Source organism: Heterodontus francisci, chromosome 4 (genome assembly GCF_036365525.1).
Source record: "Heterodontus francisci isolate sHetFra1 chromosome 4, sHetFra1.hap1, whole genome shotgun sequence".
NCBI classification, from domain to species: domain Eukaryota; kingdom Metazoa; phylum Chordata; class Chondrichthyes; order Heterodontiformes; family Heterodontidae; genus Heterodontus; species Heterodontus francisci.
Window position 1 is genome coordinate 170,251,835 of NC_090374.1, and position 18,195 is coordinate 170,270,029.

The 18,195-nt window shown below is 49.5% G+C and overlaps 1 protein-coding gene across 2 annotated transcripts in view; it reads right to left on the reverse strand.

The window, feature by feature from the left end:
• Window positions 1-18,195, reverse strand: part of c9orf72 (C9orf72-SMCR8 complex subunit) — a 57,739-nt gene that overhangs the window by 26,297 nt on the left and 13,247 nt on the right. For both annotated transcript variants that reach the window (XM_068030510.1, XM_068030509.1), the window contains exons 2-3: window positions 10,876-11,368; window positions 1,583-1,678 (exon numbers count right to left, since the gene is read on the reverse strand). In XM_068030510.1, coding sequence (XP_067886611.1) covers window positions 1,583-1,678; window positions 10,876-11,319 — 540 coding nt within the window. In that variant the 5' untranslated portion in view covers window positions 11,320-11,368. The remainder of the gene's footprint in view (window positions 1-1,582; window positions 1,679-10,875; window positions 11,369-18,195) is intronic.

Below are 18,195 nucleotides of genomic sequence, written 5' to 3' on the forward strand. Positions count from 1 at the left end.
ACTTCTGGCTACTTAAATTTAATGCAAATGTCTGAGTCCACTGCAAAAACGAATAAGAGCAGGGCATTACCTACCAACTTTTACAGGCACCAAGGACTCTCGCCTCGATGGCGCCAACTTTTCAAGGACGGGAACGCAAAGGCACGCGAGTGCCGCACGTTGAGCTGAAGACTGGAAACGGATCGTGGCGAATTCCATTAAAATGTATGCAAACCTGTAATTTCAATATTTAAAGCACGGTCCCGCCACGGAGGTGCCATCACGGAGCTTCCCCGCCACCGGGAAGATCAGGCCCGGCAATCCTGGTGGTCGGGCTCCATGGCGGGCCGCTGCTGCTTCGATCTCCCTGCTCCCCACCACGGAACCAGACGTGAACAAGATCCCGACCATAATGTCAGAAGAGGCAAGTCTTTTCCCTCTCTTTTTTTAATTCATTCACAGGATGTGGATGTTGCTGGCCAGGCCCAGCATTTATTGCCTATCCCAAATTGATCTTGAGAAGCTGGTGGTGAGTTACCTTCTTGATTATAACAAAGTAGTTTGCTAAAATAAAAGCAAAATACGGCAGATGCTGGAAATCTGAAATAAAAACAAGAAATGCTGGATATACTCAGCAGGTCTGACAGCATCTGCGGAGAGAGAAGCAGAGTTAACGGTTCAGAGTTCTGAAGAAGGGTCACTGACCTGAAATGTTAACTCTGCTTCTCTCTCCAAAGATGCTGCCAGACCTGAGTATTTCCAGCATTTCTTGTTTTTATTTCAAGTGGTTTGCTAGGCCATCTCAGGGTGCAGTTAAGAATCAACCACATTACTGTGGGTCTGGAGTCACATACAAGCGAGACCAGATAAGGGCAGCAAGTTTGTTTCCATAAAAGACGTTAGTGAACCAGGTGGGCTTTTACACCAATCCAGTAGTTTCATGGTCATCATTACTGAGACTGGCTTTTTATTCCAGATTTATTTAATTAAATTTAAATTCCACACTTGTCATGGTGGGATTTGAACTCATCTCTATGGACCATTTTCCAGGCCTCTGAATTACTAATTCAGTAACAAAAACTATGCTACCATATCCCGTACCTCCGTCACCTTCATTCTCTATCAAGGTTGCAATATTTCCTGGACACAGCCAACTAGTTCAGGTCATTATAAACAAATAAAAAGGGTTTAGCTCAACGGTGAGCAGTGGGGGGGGTGGGAAAGAGTTAAGTGATTAAAAAGCCAATATATGCATCTTGTTTTGCATTTTATCTGACGTGTAGTTTATTTATCTGCAAATAAAAATCAGTTATTAAAATATAAGGGTGTAAACCTGAGGTAGAAAGGATTTTTAGTTAGATTTTAAAATGGCCATGCCTATAATCACAAGATTGTCATGTAAAGGTACACCAGTGCACAATTAAACGTATAAAAATAATACAAGGACACTAGGGATTTTACATTGCTTTGACAGCAAGTTGCACTATTGATATATGTTCTTGTGACCTAAAAAAGATTTTGAAATGTGAGTACTACACTTAATCTGCATGTTTCAACACAAATTTCATTGCATTTTACTTATGAGTTTCAACCATAAACTTACTTCAACTTCTTCTAGGACCCCATGTGTTTTCATAGATGAAAATAATTCCATGACAGGTGTGATTTCTGTTGTTAAGAAGGAAATAATGCTCTGCCCCTATGAGAAAGAACAGTGCACGTAAATAGTAATCATCAGAACAGTAATGTACATACATGGAATATAATTTGTTGAGACTTGATGTTCTAACATCCACTTCCAGGATGATTATCTTTTGAGGATAGGCAGAAGGGGAGAAAATGAGAATATGAGTGAATAAAGTTTATTTGGGTGGGATTACAAATAATAATGCCATTAAATGGCTCTTCACAAAATTGAGAGATCTCTCCTGATTGGACAAATTCGTTGCACTAACAGCAACTGAGTTATACAGACTAGGATAGTGCCAGGCTCAATCCTTGGTCTCTGCTATGTTCGCTTATCTCAGTTAATACAGCGGTAGGGTGCTAAAATTGGCCTCAGATTATGAAGGAGAAAAACAGGAAACATTACATGTATATAGCCATCTGGATCAAGCTTGGCTATGATCCCATTAGCCCCCACCTCGGAGAAGATCTGTCCACTTCTGTAAGACATTGCTGTACCTTGCTAGTTTTACCACCTCTCTATGGGTCTCCCTAAACCAACTAAAGGTGCCAAGAGTGCCTCAAGTGACTCTCCCTTCCAATTTTCTCCCCCTTCCTGTGTCGGATTGCCTGTTTCTGTTTTACGTCTTCTCCCAATGGTTCATGAGAGTTCATTTGCAGGGTAATTTTGGTAAATGTCAGTCCTACCATTAGATGTATAGTAAATTTATTATTGAAGTAAGTTTGGATTTAACAGTTGGTTATTTTCCCCGTTCAACCACTGCCGTAAATCTAGAGCATTGACACGACAATTCAAAGTAGTAGTACCATGCTTTCTTTGCAAAAAGTGACTAATCGTAAATTTAGCAACATATTAGAATTCTAAGAATCTGTGTTTGGCCATGGAAGATAAACATTGATGCTGGCTTCATAAATCACTTATGACAGTAATATTCTGAAACTGCCCATGAATTCAATAACTCATCTCCATTATGAGCCATCCAATAGATTCTAGCCAGTCATACTTGGAGACAGGCAAACAGCAGCTTAAATAAATTGATAAGTATTAAAATCCTCACATTTTGAATATCCCTATATTAAAAGGTAAATAAAAAGTTGAAGAGTTTAAAGACTAATATCATATAAATAGGAAGGCAACCCTTTGAATTTAATTACTATCCCCAGAAACAGATTTTAAAAAATTAAATTGAAAATACTTTCTGATCTCCTGCCTGAAAGCAAACAGTCATATCTGTCTCATATCAAGTAGAAGTGGTTTTATAATATCGCATGCTGTGATTCCTGAGCCACATTACAGGACAGACTCCACGGCATCAGTAGCAACAAACAAACTTCCAGGCAGAAGCTTGTGCGTGACAGCCAGGTTGGGAAGCATCTGTCACCTGTGTGACTTGCCAATTTCTCCAAACAGGACAAGAAGCATAAAATTTGTACAGACAGGCTGAGCAGACAGCTCTGCAAAAGAAAAAAAAAGACAGCACGACCAGCACAGCCTAGCAGAAAAGAAAAACTACCTATTTTTCCCCCTTCATCTCCTGATGGGATTGGTCACTATTGCGGTTTGGTTTCATGAACGTTGGGCACTTTCTAGAACCTCTCCCACATAAGCATTCTTCACACAGAAGACTAAAAGAACTTATGTTGGCAGGCTTACTGACATTAGGGATTGCGTAACCTCAGCCTATTCTGTCATCCTCCTCCTTTCTTTCTCATGGCTGATGAAGATATTGAGCAACTATAATTTCACATTCAGGTGGTTAAGCCAGATAGCTGTGTCAGGAGTAGCAGAGTGCATCGCTTTGATGCCTCCTTTATATTTGTAAATTGGGCATTGAGTCGATATGCTTTCCATGGTCTGTTCTGGGTGAACACAGTTGCATAAAGGAGAGTTTTTAATTTTACCAATGGATCAAGTACCCGCAACAGCCATGGTTTGTGTGAACAGGGTTTAGGGTTGCCATAAGCTTTGCGGAAGATCAGAGTCAGGAATCTTTTGAAATAAAAACAAGAAATGCTGGAACCACTCAGCAGGTCTGGCAGCATCTGTGGAAAGAGAAGCAGAGTTAACGTTTCGGATCAGTGACCCTTCTTCGGAACTGACAAATATTAAAAATCAGGAATCTTCTGTATTGGGTGCTAACTGTTTATCAATTGTTTAATTGTATGCAGGTGGAGGGTGTTAATTGGGGTCTTAATTGAGCACTTATAAGGAGACACTTGCTGGGACTGGTAGACGTTTTGAGTGAGGACCTACATGTTTGTAATTAGTTTTTACTCTGTACAACAAATGTGAAACTGAGTAAAGACAGGCTTCAGCATCATCCTTCCATAAGAAGTTTTCTGGAATCTAACATAGCAGAAGAGAATGGTTGCCTAAAGCTGAAGGCTGGAAACTAAGAAAATTTTTTTTTTTTTTTTAAACATAGAAAACTAAAATCTCTCTGGCTATTGTGGAAAATGGCAGAAAACAAGTGTAAATTGTCAGAGTATGATTACCCTCCGATGTTCTGACCGGTGGAAGAATGAAGTGGATATGTGGACATGAGTTACATTTCTACCAAAGAGGAAACAAGGTGTGGCCTTGGTGTTGTCACTTCCTACCAAAAGTAAAATCAGAAGTAAAAGCAAAATACTGCGGATGCTGGAAATCAAATAAAAAAGTGCTGGAAATACTCCGGTCTGGCAGCATCTGTGGAGAGAGAAGCAGATAACTCAATGTTTCAGGTCAGGTGACCTTTCATCAGAACATGAAATCAGAAGTGTTTTGTGAACTGGATCCTTGTCAGTTGGATACTGATAAAGGTTTCGATCTTCTGTTACAATTCTTCGATGAAATTTACAAGAAAAATGACCTATTGAATGCGTATGATGCGTGTTCAGACTTTGATTGAGAAATTCAATTTAGAGATCCCCGGTTCAGTGCTAGCATTTAAATTGCTAGATTGTGCTGGGGTGTCGCATATGGACAGGCTCCTAGTTCTAACTGGAGTTCAGTTCTTGGAAAAAGACTTCCTGTTAGATCTGATGTCGATTTCCCCAGGAATTTCTTTAAGGCAGCAGTCATTTCCTGCAGCCCTGGGAGAACAAACAGGACATTCTACAGTGATAAAGAATGGAGGACTCAATGATTATTTTGAAATGGTCCAGATACTGGATGCAGGTAGAAGTACCATAGAAAGGTTGAAGACAGGAGGAATGAGGACGAAAGCACCTTGAGTATGTCTGATTATTACAGCAGAAGACAGAATTGGAACAGCAATCATAGGCAAATGAATCCCAGGAATGCCCAAGGAACGGTTAATAGGTGCTTCAGGTGTGACTCAAAGGATCATTATGCAATGAACTGCCCAAAGAGGAGGGGCAGAGTCCTCAAACTAGCACATGACACAGAGAATGCTGAGGCAGAAGTTGAAAATACTGATGAACTTGAATGAATTGTACTAGTCACAAGGAGTTTTAGCCCTACGTTGAAAGTGTTAGTTGCAGATTCACTCAACCATGCTGTATTAGATGGTGCTTGCACATCAACAGCACGTGGAACGGATTGGTTAAAATGTTATCTGGATTCGCTCAGTAGTGATGATCGACGTAAGGTTAAGGAGTATAAAAGTACTACCAGCTTTAGGTTTGGTGATGACGACACACTGAAGAGAGCAGTAATTCCATGTAAAATAGCTGGAGTAAGCCACTTTATCAGTATTGAAGTAGTCTCTAGTGAGAAATAAAAACAAAGTGCTGGAAATACTCAGCAGGCCTGACAGCATATGTGCAGAAACAGTTGACATTTCAGGTCTGTGACCTTTCATCAGAACTGTCGGCGTTACATTGGCCATGTTAATTTCTCTGTTTTCCTCACACACACTAACCTGTCTCCTTCTGAATTTGCTGCACTGCATTCACTCAGGTCTACCCCAACATTGTGATAAAATCTGCTGACAAGGGTGGTGCTGTTGTTGTCTGACGCACCAACCTCTACCTTGCAGAGGCTGGGGGCCAACTCGCAGACACTTCCTACCTCCCCCGGACCATGACCCAACCACCAAACATCAAACTGTCTCCAAAACTGTCACTGGCCTCATCTCCTCCCAGCTTCCCACCTCACATTCCCGCAAGCCCGGACAGCCCACTTCTACCTCCTCCCCAAAATCTACAAACCGGGCTGTCCTGGTAGACCCATGTTTTCAGCTTGCTCCTGCCCAACTAAACTTATTTCTTCCTATCTTGACTCTTAACTCTCCCCTGGTCCAGTCTCTTCCCACCTACATCCGTGACTCTTCTGACACCCATGTCATTTTGACTATTTCCAGTTTCCTGGCCCTAAACGTCTTCACTATGGACATCCAATCTCTCTACATTTCCATCCCCCACCAGGACGGTCTGAGGGCTCTCCGTCTCTTCCTTGAACAGAGGCCAAACCAGTCCCCACCTCCGCCTGGTTGAACTTGTTCTCACATTGAACAACTTCTTCAATTCCACTTACATCCTCCAAATCAAAAGGTGTTGGTATGGGTCCTAGTTATGCCTGTCTTTTTGTAGGGTATGCCGAACATTTCTTGTTCGAGTCCGACTCAGGTCCCCCCTCAACTCTTTTTCCAGTACATCGATGACCATATCAGCTTCCTGCTCCCAGCCTGAACTTGAGAACTTCCACAACTTTGCTTCCAATTTCCACCCTTCTCTCACCTTCACATGGTCCATCTCAGACACTTCCCTTCCTTGATTTCTCTGTCTCTTTGAGGATAGGCTGTCCATTAGTATTCATCATAAGCCCACTGACGCCTACAGCTACCTCAACTACACTTCCTCACACCCTGCCTCCTGTAAGGACGCCATTCCATTCTCCCAGTTTCTCGGTCTCTGACGCATCTGTTCTGATGCAACCTTCCACAAAAGCGCTTCAGATAAGTCTTCCTCTTTCCTTAACCAAGGATTCCCTCCCACTGTGTTTGACAGGGCCCTCAACCGTGTCTGACCCAGTTTCCACATTTCTGCCCTCGTCGCTTCCTCCCACAACTGCAACAGGGTTCCCCTTGTCCTCACTTTCCACACCACCAGCCTCCACATCCAAAGGATCATCCTCCGCCATTTCTGTCACCTCTAGCATGATGCCGCCACCAAACGCATCTTCCCTTCCCCTCCCGTCAGCATTCCGAAGGGACCATTCCTTCCAAAACACCCTGATCCACTCCTCCAACACCTGACACCTTGTCCCCTTCCCATGCAATCGCAGGAGGTGCAACAGCTGCCCTTTTACCTCCTCTCTCCTCACCATCCAAGGCCCCAAACACTCCATCCAGGTGAAGCTGCGATTTATTTGTACTTCTTTCAATTTGGTATATTGTATTCACTGCTCACAATGCGGTATCCTCTGCACTGGGGAGACCAAATGCTGATTGGGTGACTGCGTAGCGGAACACCTCCGCTCAGTCTGCATGACCCGAGCTTCCGATTGCTTTCCAATTTAATTCACCACCTTGCTCTCATGCCCATATTTCTGTCCTTGGCCTGCTGCAGTGTTCCAATGAAGCTCAAAGTAAGCTTGAGGAACAACACCTCATTTTCCAATTAGGCACCAGTTCTGATGAAAGGTCACAGGCCTGAAATGCTAACTCTGTTTCTCTCTCCACAGATGCTACCAGACCTGTTGAGTATTTCCAGCACTTTGTTTTTATTTCAGATTTCAGCATCCGTAGTATTTTTTTTTTATTGTTGAGTAAACCTTCAATGGAAAAGGCACAAATTAAACTTGATATGGAGCATGATAAGGCAATTGGTTTTTTTGGACAGTCAGTAAATTTGCAGTTTACTCAGTCTGGGCAGTATTATATACCCTTAACAAAACCTGATGTTTCTCAGAGTGTTCAAGTAGTATTAATGGCATCAGGTGATAAGAACCACAGAAAAAAAGTAAATTGTCTTAAAGTTACACAGACAATTTACATATCCTTGTCAAAGATTTAAAACCCTGCTAAAGGATGCAGGTGTAATTGATGATGAGTATAGAAGGATAATAGAAGAAATTAGCAAAAAATGTAAAATCTGTAAAAAAAAAAGGGAGGACGCCATCACATCCTATTGTAAGCCTTTTATGGTGTCTTTAATGAGGTAGTTGCCATGGATTTAAAGGTATGGGACAAAGACAGGAATATTTTCATTCTACATTTTGTAGACCTAGCAACAAGATTTAGTCTTTCTACAATAATACATAGAAAGAACAAAAGAGTGATTATGGATAAAATCATGGAAAAATGGATAGGGACTGGACTTGGGGCACCAGCTAATTTTCTGACTGATAATGGAGGGAAATTTGCCAATGACGAGTTCAGAGACGTATGTGAAAATATGAACCTTATGGTTACAAATAAAGTCCTTTCAGCAGTTGGGTTCTGTGAAAGGAATCACGCAGTGATTGATGAAATGCTGCATAAAACCTTAGCTGACCAACCAAACTACAAGCTGACAACTGCCCTGGCAGGGGCAGTTCAAGCAAATAATTCTGAGGTACCAGAGAGGGGTGGCCAGCCTGGTCACAGATGGATTTGTACTGAAAAGGTCCTTCCAGATGGAACTTACAAGGCTAAACCGAGGTTAGTTGCGAGCAGTTTTGAAGAGCGACTGGGTGATACAGATGTTTGAGTGGACTTTCCCCACAGCTGGAAAAGAAATCTTCAAAATCCTTTTAGCTCTTTTGGCCACATATTCATGGGAGTGTAGATCCATTGACATAAAAGCGGCATTTCTGCAGGATGATACTTTTCAGCGAGAAATGTTTCTGAAACCACCTAAAAAGGGCAGCAGATGGAGAAGGAAAACTATGGAAACTGAACAAATGTGTCTAAGGCCTTAATGAAGCTTCCAGGGTGTGGTATTTCTGAGTGAGATCTGTTTTGTTCAAAATTTGTTGTATTCAACAGTAAGGAGATCCTGCAATGTTGCATTGGTATTATAAAGGGAAATTTCGGGCATCTTCATGATATATGTTGATGATTTCTTATGGGGGTGGTACTGCAGATTTTGACAATTATGTTATTAGTAAGATTAGGGCAGAATTTAAGATTGGGAGCCAGGCTTGTGGGCCTTTAAATATATTGGTTTAGATATTAAGCCAAGTAATTCTGGAACAACTTTAAATCAACAATCCTATTTACAGAGTGGTACTCCCAAGACAGTTAATCGTGCTAGGGCATCAAAGAAAGATATATATCTAAAGAAACGACGGAGCAATTATGAAGCTTGATTGGGCAAATAAACTGGTTGTACACTCAGACTAGACCTGATGCTAGTCTTGATGTGCTGGAGTTAAGTACGATGAAACCCAAAAGTTGAGAATGTTTTAAAGGACAAATAAAACATTTAAAAAAATTAAATCTGGAGAAATGTGTACTGAACTTCCCATCCTTAGGTGACCCAAAGAACATGAAGCTCGTCACTTTTAGTGATGGTTCACATGATAATCTTCCTGATGGGTATTTGAGTGCAACTGGTTTCATAATATTTCTGACGGGTGACAATGGCAAATGCTGTCCTATAGCTTGGGAAGCTAAGAAAACAACAAGGGTCGTTAAAAGCACTTTAGCTGCAGAAACACTGGGTCTTGTGGAGGCGGTGGATCTGGGGTTCTATTTGTCAAATATTTTAGGTAAGATTCTGAACAAGGGACATTAAGATGCCCATTGAATGTTATGTAGATAATCGTTCTTAGTGGGATAAAGTACACTCCGCAAAAAAATGAAAAAAAGGCTACGTACTGACCTTGCTGGCTTGAAACAAATGCTGGAGAGAAAAGAAATCTCCGAACTTAAATGGGTAGATGCAAGTAATCAGCTAGCTGATTTGTTTTTGTAAAACAAAAGCTAGTACAAAGAAATTCTTAGGGGTGCTAGAGGAAGGGGTGTCTTGCTATGCAATACCTTGTACCCAATATGGAATTTATTTTGATTTTTGAAATGTGGTTTGATCATGTTAATCTAAGTTTTATTATTGGAGAAAGAAGGGAATCTGTTAATTGTGTATCAATTGTTTAATTATATGAAGTGGAGGGTGTTAATTTGGTTCTTAATTGAGCACTTAAGGAGACACTTACTGAGACTGGTAGAGATTTTGAGTGATGAGCTACATGTTTTTAATCCTTTTACTTTGTACAATAAATGTGAAACTGAGTAAAGATAGGCTCCAGCATCATCCTTCCACAAGAAACTTTCTGGAATGTAACATCAGGTCCTTCACAAGCTATTTGTGACTCCATGTGAGCTCCATTTGGTTTTCCAAGCATCAGGGCTAAAATGGTATTGTTGAAAGTTAAGTCACTTCAAGCAGTGTTAAGGGATGTTGTTGAGGTCATGGTGGACAGGGAGATGCTCATTTTTCTCGACTAACTGGACTTCCCAGAGGGTTGCAGCATCGCGACGAATGGATAAGAGAGTGATGTGTGAAAGCACAGGCAGCCAGGGTGTTGGGTTTTGGTGATACATCATATTGCAGTGTTCATTTGTGGTGCAGTCGAGTTCTGGCCCATACTGGTGCAGAATACACAGCTACGGAGCACACAAGGGCAATTGCTAATGTCAGAAGCACTGATGCTGATGCTCTCCATCTTGTGCTTGTGGAAGGTTAACATCCTCAATTTGCGCATTCAAGAAATGGATGTGGTACAAGAACCCTAGACTATTTTTGCTCTCATTACTCGAGAAGTACAGAGGTCAATTACATTCTCCTTACTGCCACCTAGGTTGCGTTGAAATTACTCAGAACAGGCCAAGATTAAACATAGAATCATCTGGTAAGTATGCTTCAGTTATACACTTCCTTTACCATATCAGCATTGAAGGATGTAAGCAAGAAGAGAGTCCCACCTTGTAGGACCTCCCGATCAGAAGAGATGGGTGTTTGTCTGATCAGAGATTGCCATCCTTCCAGCTTCTGGGTACCACCCCCTACAAGAAAAATGTTAGCAATAGATATGTATAGTTCAGGACAGGCTATGTCACACAAAAGATTTTGGCAACATATTTTGAAGAATAATGAATCAGGTGATATCGTCCTTCCACTTCTCCTCCACAACCCCTAAACATCAGACAGTGTGGATGCACTGTCGTTTCTCAATCACCTTGTGAATCAAAAAACCCCTACATAAAACGACTGGTTAGTTTTTGAAAATCCAAGGTATGAGAATTAGAATACAAAGTATTTATTCAAGTTTTTAACACTCACCTTGTACATCCATATCCTTCCTTTTCTAATAATGTGTGTTAGTCTGTCCACACACAATCTGTGCAGAGGTAGGTAGAAGCTCAGTTCAGTTTGTGGCAGGATCACTGACAGAGCATAAGTACTGCGATCGCCATTCATATTACCATCAAATATCAATGAGATTATGATTACCCCTTTCTCTGACAGTACAAAAAATTTCACGTCGATAGCCCCGCTTTTGGCACTCCGAAGAATCTCACCATTTAAGGTGTGGTTTGCCAAAAATGTTATTTCTCCATCACTTAGCAGCAGCTGTTCACTTTTTGGAGCCCAGATGTGTCTCACTCTTGGACCAAGAATGTTGTCCCAGTAAGCAAAAGTGGCAGCCATCAAAGGTGATCCACTGTCCAATGATATCTCTGTTTTTGCAACAGCTGGCGATTGTGGTGGGCAAGCAGAAGACATATTCGCAACTTAATCACATCTGATAGAGGCATCAATCTGTGAATACCTTCTGTAAGCAAAATAGTAAAACAAAAAATAGAATAGACAAAAAACATTTTGTACAAATCAGCCAATAATAATTAACCAGCATTCCCCAATCTCTCATCTGCCCAGTATATCTCTCCCCCCTCCACTCTCCAACCCACCCAATCTCTTTCCCTCTCCCCTCCCACCCATCTCTCTCCCCTTGTCCCATCCCTCCCCCCGAACCATCTCTCTCCCCTGCCCTGTCCCTCCCCCATCCGACCCATCTCTCCCCTTGCCCCGTCCCCCTCCCCTCTCAGTCCCTCTCCCCACACCTCCGCCCCCCCCAGCCTCTCTCCCCTCCCAGTCACTCTCCCCCCACCTCCACCCCACCCCCCCCAGCCTCTCTCCCCTCCACCCCCCCCAGCCTCTCTCCCCTCCCAGTCTCTCTCCCCACCCAGTCTCTCACCCCCCACCTCCTCCCCTCCCAGTCTCTCTCCACCCACCCCCTCCCAGTCTCTCTCTCCCTCCTCACCCCGCAACGGTCTCTCTCCCCCTTCTTCCTCCCCCCGCAAGGGTCTCCCCCCCCCCCCCGCCCCCTGCATGGGTCTCTCTGCCCCCCGCTTCCTCCTCCTCCTGCAACGGTCTCTATTCCCCCCCACCTTCCTCCTCCTCCTGCAACGGTCTCTATTCCCCGCCCTTCCTCCCCCCAACATTCTCTCTTTTCCCCCCCCCCTTCCTCCCCCCAACATTCTCTCTTCCCCCCCCCCCTTCCTCCCCCCAACATTCTCTCTTCCCCCCCCCTTCCTCCCCCCAACATTCTCTCTTCCCCCCCCCCCTTCCTCCCCCAACATTCTCTCTTCCCCCCCCTTCCTCCAACATTCTCTCTTCTCCCCCCTTCCTCCCCCAACATTCTCTCTATCCCCCCTCCTCCCCCAACATTCTCTCTATCCCCCCTCCTCCCCCCAACATTCTCTCTTCCCCCCCCTTTCCTCCCCCCCATTCTCTCTCTTCCCCCCCCCCCTTCCTCCCCCATTCTCTCTCTTCCCCCCCCCCTTCCTCCCCCCCATTCTCTCTCTTCCCCCCCCTTCCTCCCCCCAACATTCTCTCTCTACCCCCCTTCCTCCCCCAACATTCTCTCTCTACCCCCCTTCCTCCCCCCAACATTCTCTCTCTACCCCCCCTTCCTCCCCCAACAGTCTCTCTCTACCCCCCCCTTCCTCCCCCCAACATTCTCTCTCTACCCCCCCCTTCCTCCCCCCAGACATTCTCTCTCTACCCCCCCCTTCCTCCCCCCAACATTCTCTCTCTACCCCCCCCTTCCTCCCCCCAACATTCTCTCTCCCCCCCCCTTCCTCCCCACCCACCAACATTCTCTCGCTTCCCCCCCCCAACATTCTCTCGCTTCCCCCCCTTCCTCCCCCCAACATTCTCTCTCTTCCCCCCACTTCCTCCCCCCAGACATTCTCTCTCTACCCCCCCCCTCCCCCAACATTCTCTCCCCCCCCTTCCTCCCACCCCCCAACATTCTCTCTCTTCCCCCCACCAACATTCTCTCTCTTCCCCCCCCACCAACATTCTCTCTATTCCCCCCCACCAACATTCTCTCTATTCCCCCCCCCACCAACATTCTCTCTATTCCCCCCCCCACCAACATTCTCTCTATTCCCCCCCCACCAACATTCTCTCTTCCCCCCCCCCTTCCTCCACCCCAACATTCTCTCTCTTCTCTCCCCCCCCAACATTCTCTCCCTTTCCCCCCCCAACATTCTCTCCTTCCCCCCCCAACATTCTCTCCCTTCCCCCCCCCCCCCAACATTCTCTCCTTCCCCCCCCCCCCAACATTCTCTCCTTCCCCCCCCCAACATTCTCTCCTTCCCCCCTCTTCCTCCCCCCAACATTCTCTCTCTTCCCCCCCCCCGCAACATTCTCTCTCTTCCCCCCCCCGCAACGATTCTCTCTCTTCCCCCCCCCGCAACATTCTCTCTCTTCCCCCCCCCAACATTCTCTCTCTTCCCCCTTCCTCCTCCCCCCCCCAACATTCTCGCTTCCCCCCGCCCCCCAACATTCTCTCGCTTCCCCCCCCAACATTCTCTCGCTTCCCCCCCCATCCTCCCCCAACATTCTCTCTCTTCCCCCCCCAACATTCTCTCTCTTCCCCCCACTTCCTCCCCCCAACATTCTCTCTCTACCCCCCTTCCTCACAACATTCTCTCTCTACCCCCCCTTCCACCCCCCAACATTCTCTCCCCCCCCTCCTCCCCACCCCCAACATTCTCTCTCTTCCCCCCCCACCAACATTCTCTCTCTTCCCCCCCACCAACATTCTCTCTATTCCCCCCCCCACCAACATTCTCTCTATTCCCCCCCCCCACCAACATTCTCTCTTCCCCCCCCCTTCCTCCACCCCAACATTCTCTCTCTTCTCCCCCCCCCAACATTCTCTCTCTTCCCCCCCCCCCGAACATTCTCTCCCTTCCCCCCCCCCAACATTCTCTCCCTTCCCCCCCCCCAACATTCTCTCCCTTCCCCCCCCCCAACATTCTCTCCCTTCCCCCCCCCCCAACATTCTCTCCCTTCCCCCCCCAACATTCTCTCTCTTCCCCCCCCCCAACATGCTCTCTCTTCCCCCCTTCCTCCTCCCCCCCCCAACATTCTCGCTTCCCCCCGCCCCCCAACATTCTCTCGCTTCCCCAACATTCTCTCGCTTCCCCCCCATCCTCCCCCAACATTCTCTCTCTTCCCCCCCCCAACATTCTCTCTCTTCCCCCCCACTTCCTCCCCCAACATTCTCTCTCTACCCCCCTTCCTCACAACATTCTCTCTCTACCCCCCCTTCCTCCCCCCAACATTCTCTCTCCCCCCCTTCCTCCCCCACCCCCAACATTCTCTCTCTTCCCCCCCCACCAACATTCTCTCTCTTCCCCCCCCCCCCACCAACATTCTCTCTCTTTCCCCCCCACCAACATTCTCTCTCTTTCCCCCCCCACCAACATTCTCTCTCTTCCCCCCCCCCCCTTCCTCCACCCTTAACATTCTCTCTTCCCCCCCCAACATCTCTCTCTTCCCCCCCCAACATTCTCTCCTTCCCCCCCCCAACATTCTCTCCCTTCCCCCCTCTTCCTCCCCCCTCAACATTCTCTCACTTCCCCCCCCCCCACCTTCCTCCCCCCCAACATTCTCTCTCTTCCCCCCCCACCTTCCTCCCCCCCCAACATTCTCTCTATTTCCCCCCCCAACATTCTCTCTTCCCCCCCCAACATTCTCTCTCTTCCCCCCCCAACATTCTCTCTCTTCCCCCCCCCAACATTCTCTCTCTTTCCCCCCCCCCAACATTCTCTCTCTTCCCCCCCCAACATTCTCTCTCTTCCCCCCCCCCAACTTCTCTCTCTTCCCCCCTTCCTCCCCCCCAACATTCACTCTCTTCCACCCCCCCAACATTCTCTCGCTTCCCCCCCCAACATTCTCTCGCTTCCCCCCCCCCAACATTCTCTCGCTTCCCCCCCCCCCCAACATTCTCTCGCTTCCCCACCCAACATTCTCTCTCTTCACCCCCCCCCAACATTCTCTCTCTTCACCCCCCCCCAACATTCTCATTTCCCTCCCTAACATTCTCCCTCTTCCACCCCCCCCCCAACATTCTCTCCCCCCCCTTCCTCCTCCCCCACAACATTCTCTCTCTTCTCCCCCCCTTCCTCCCCCCCAACATTCTCTCTCTTCTCCCACCCCTTCCTCCCCCAACATTCTCTCTTTCCCCGCCAACATTCCTCTTTCCCCCCTTCCTCCCCCCCCAACATTCTCTCTTCCTCCCCCCCCATTCTCTCTCTTTCCCCGCCAACATTCCCTCTTCCCCCCCTTCCTCCTCCCCCCAACATTCTCTCTTCCTCCCCCCCAACATTCTCTCTCTTTCCCCCCCAAAACATTCTCTCTTTCCCCCCCCAAAACATTCTCTCTCTTTCCCCCCCCCCCAAAACATTCTCTCTCTTCCCCCCCCCAAAACATTCTCTCTCTTCCCCCCCCCCAAAACATTCTCTCTTCCCCCCCCCCCCCAAAACATTCTCTCTCTTTCCCCCCCCCCAAAACATTCTCTCTCTTTCCCCCCCCAAAACATTCTCTCTCTTCCCCCCCCCCAAAACATTCTCTCTCTTCCCCCCCCCCAAAACATCTCTCTCTTCCCCCCCCCCAAAACATTCTCTCTCTTCCCCCCCCAAAACATTCTCTCTCTTTCCCCCCCAAAACATTCTCTCTCTTTCCCCCCCAAAACATTCTCTCTCTTTCCCCCCCCCCAAAAACATTCTCTCTCTTTCCCCCCCAAAAACATTCTCTCTTTCCCCCCCCAAAACATTCTCTCTCTTTCCCCCCCCCAAAACATTCTCTCTCTTTCCCCCCCCCCAAAACATTCTCTCTCTTTCCCCCCCCCAAAACATTCTCTCTCTTTCCCCCCCCCCCAAAACATTCTCTCTCTTTCCCCCCCCCCCAAAACATTCTCTCTCTTTCCCCCCCCCGAAAACATTCTCTCTCTTTCCCCCCCACCAAAACATTCTCTCTCTTTCCCCCCCCCCCAAAACATTCTCTCTCTTTCTCCCCCCCCAAAACATTCTCTCTCTTTCTCCCCCCCCAAAACATTCTCTCTCTTTCTCCCCCCCCAAAACATTCTCTCTCTTCTCCCCCCCAAAACATTCTCTCTCTTTCCCCCCCCAACATCTCTCTCTTCCCCCCCCCAACATTCTCTCTTCCCCCCCACATTCTCTCTCTTCACCCCCACATTCTCTCGCTTCCCCCCCCAACATCTCTCTCTTCACCCCAACATTCTCTCGCTTCCCCCCTTCCTCCCCAACATTCTCTCTTCCCCCCCCTTCCTCCCTCCCCAACATCTCTCCTCCCCCCTTCTCCCCCAACATTCTCTCTCTTCTCCCCCAACATTCTCTCTCTTCTCCCCCCCTCCCCCCTCTCTCTCTCCTCCCCCCCTCTCTCTCCCCCTCCCCCCCTCTCTCTCTCCCCTCCCCCCCTCTCTCTCCCCTCCCCCCTCTCTCTCTCCCCCTCCCCCCCTCTCTCTCTCCCCTCCCCCCCTCTCTCTCTCCCCTCCCCCCCTCTCTCTCTCCCTCCTCCCCCCCTCTCTCTCTCCCCCTCCCCCCCTCTCTCTCTCTCCCCCTCCCCCCCCTCCTCTCTCTCCCCCTCCCCCCCTCCTCTCTCTCCCCTCCCCCCTCCCCCCCCTCCTCTCTCCCCCTCCCCCCCTCCTCTCTCTCCCCTCCCCCCCCTCCTCTCTCTCCCCCTCCCCCCCTCCTCTCTCTCCCCTCCCCCCTCTCTCTCTCCCCTCCCCCTCTCTCTCTCCCCTCCCCCCTCTCTCTCTCCCCTCCCCCCCCTCTCTCTCTCCCCCTCCCCCCCTCTCTCTCTCTCCCCCTCCCCCCCCTCTCTCTCTCCCCCTCCCCCCCTCTCTCTCTCTCCCCCTCCCCCCCTCTCTCTCTCTCCCCTCCCCCCCTCTCTCTCTCCCCCTCCCCCCCTCTCTCTCTCCCCCTCCCCCCTCCTCTCTCTCCCCTCCCCCCCTCCTCTCTCTCCCCCTCCCCCCCCTCTCTCTCCCCTCCCCCCCTCTCTCTCTCCCCCTCCCCCCCTCCTCTCTCTCCCCCTCCCCCCCTCCTCTCTCTCCCCCTCCCCCCCCCCTCTCTCTCCCCTCCCCCCTCTCCTCTCCCCCTCCCCCCCTCTCTCTCTCCCCCTCCCCCCCCTCTCTCTCTCCCCTCCCCCCCTCTCTCTCTCCCCCTCCCCCCCTCTCTCTCTCCCCTCCCCCCTCTCTCTCTCCCCCTCCCCCCCTCTCTCTCTCCCCTCCCCCCTCTCTCTCTCCCCCTCCCCCTCTCTCCCCCTCCCTCTCTCTCTCCCCCTCCCCCCCTCCCTCTCTCTCTCCCCTCCCCCCTCCCTCTCTCTCCCCTCCTCCCTCCCTCTCTCTCCTCCCCCCCTCCCTCCCTCCCTCTCTCTCTCCCCCTCCCCCTCCCTCTCTCTCTCCCCCTCCCCCCCCCTCCCTCTCTCTCTCCCCCTCCCCCCTCCCTCTCTCTCCCCCTCCCCCCCCTCCTCTCTCTCCCCCTCCCCCCCTCCCTCTCTCTCTCCCCCTCCCCCCCTCCCTCTCTCTCTCCCCCTCCCCCCCCTCCCTCTCTCTCTCCCCCTCCCCCCCTCCCTCTCTCTCTCCCCTCCCCCCCCTCCTCCCTCTCTCCCCCTCCCCCCCCTCCCTCTCTCTCTCCCCCTCCCCCCCTCCTCTCTCTCTCCCCTCCCTCTCTCTCTCCCCCTCCCCCCCTCCCTCTCTCTCTCCCCTCCCCCCCCCTCCCTCTCTCTCTCCCCCTCCCCCCCCCTCCCTCTCTCCCCCTCCCCCCCCCCCTCTCTCTCTCCCCCTCCCCCCCCTCTCTCTCTCCCCTCCCCCCCCCCCTCTCTCTCTCCCCCTCCCCCCCCCCTCCCTCTCTCTCTCCCCTCCCCTCTCTCTCTCCCCTCCCTCTCTCTCTCCCCCTCCCCCCCCTCCCTCTCTCTCTCCCCTCCCCCCCCTCCCTCTCTCCCCCTCCCTCTCTCCCTCTCTCTCTCCCCCTCCCCCCCCTCCCTCTCTCTCTCCCCCTCCCCCCCCCTCTCTCCTCTCCCCCTCCCCCCCTCCCTCTCTCTCTCTCTCTCCCCCTCCTCCCTCCCTCTCTCTCTCTCTCTCCCCCTCCCCCCTCCCTCTCTCTCTCTCTCCCCCTCCCCCCCCTCCCTCTCTCTCTCTCTCCCCTCCCCCCCTCCCTCTCTCTCTCTCTCTCTCTCCCCCTCCCCCCCCTCCCTCTCTCTCTCTCTCTCTCTCTCTCCCCCTCCCCCCTCTCTCTTCTCTCTCTCCCCCCCTCCCTCTCTCTCTCCCCCTCCCCCCCTCCC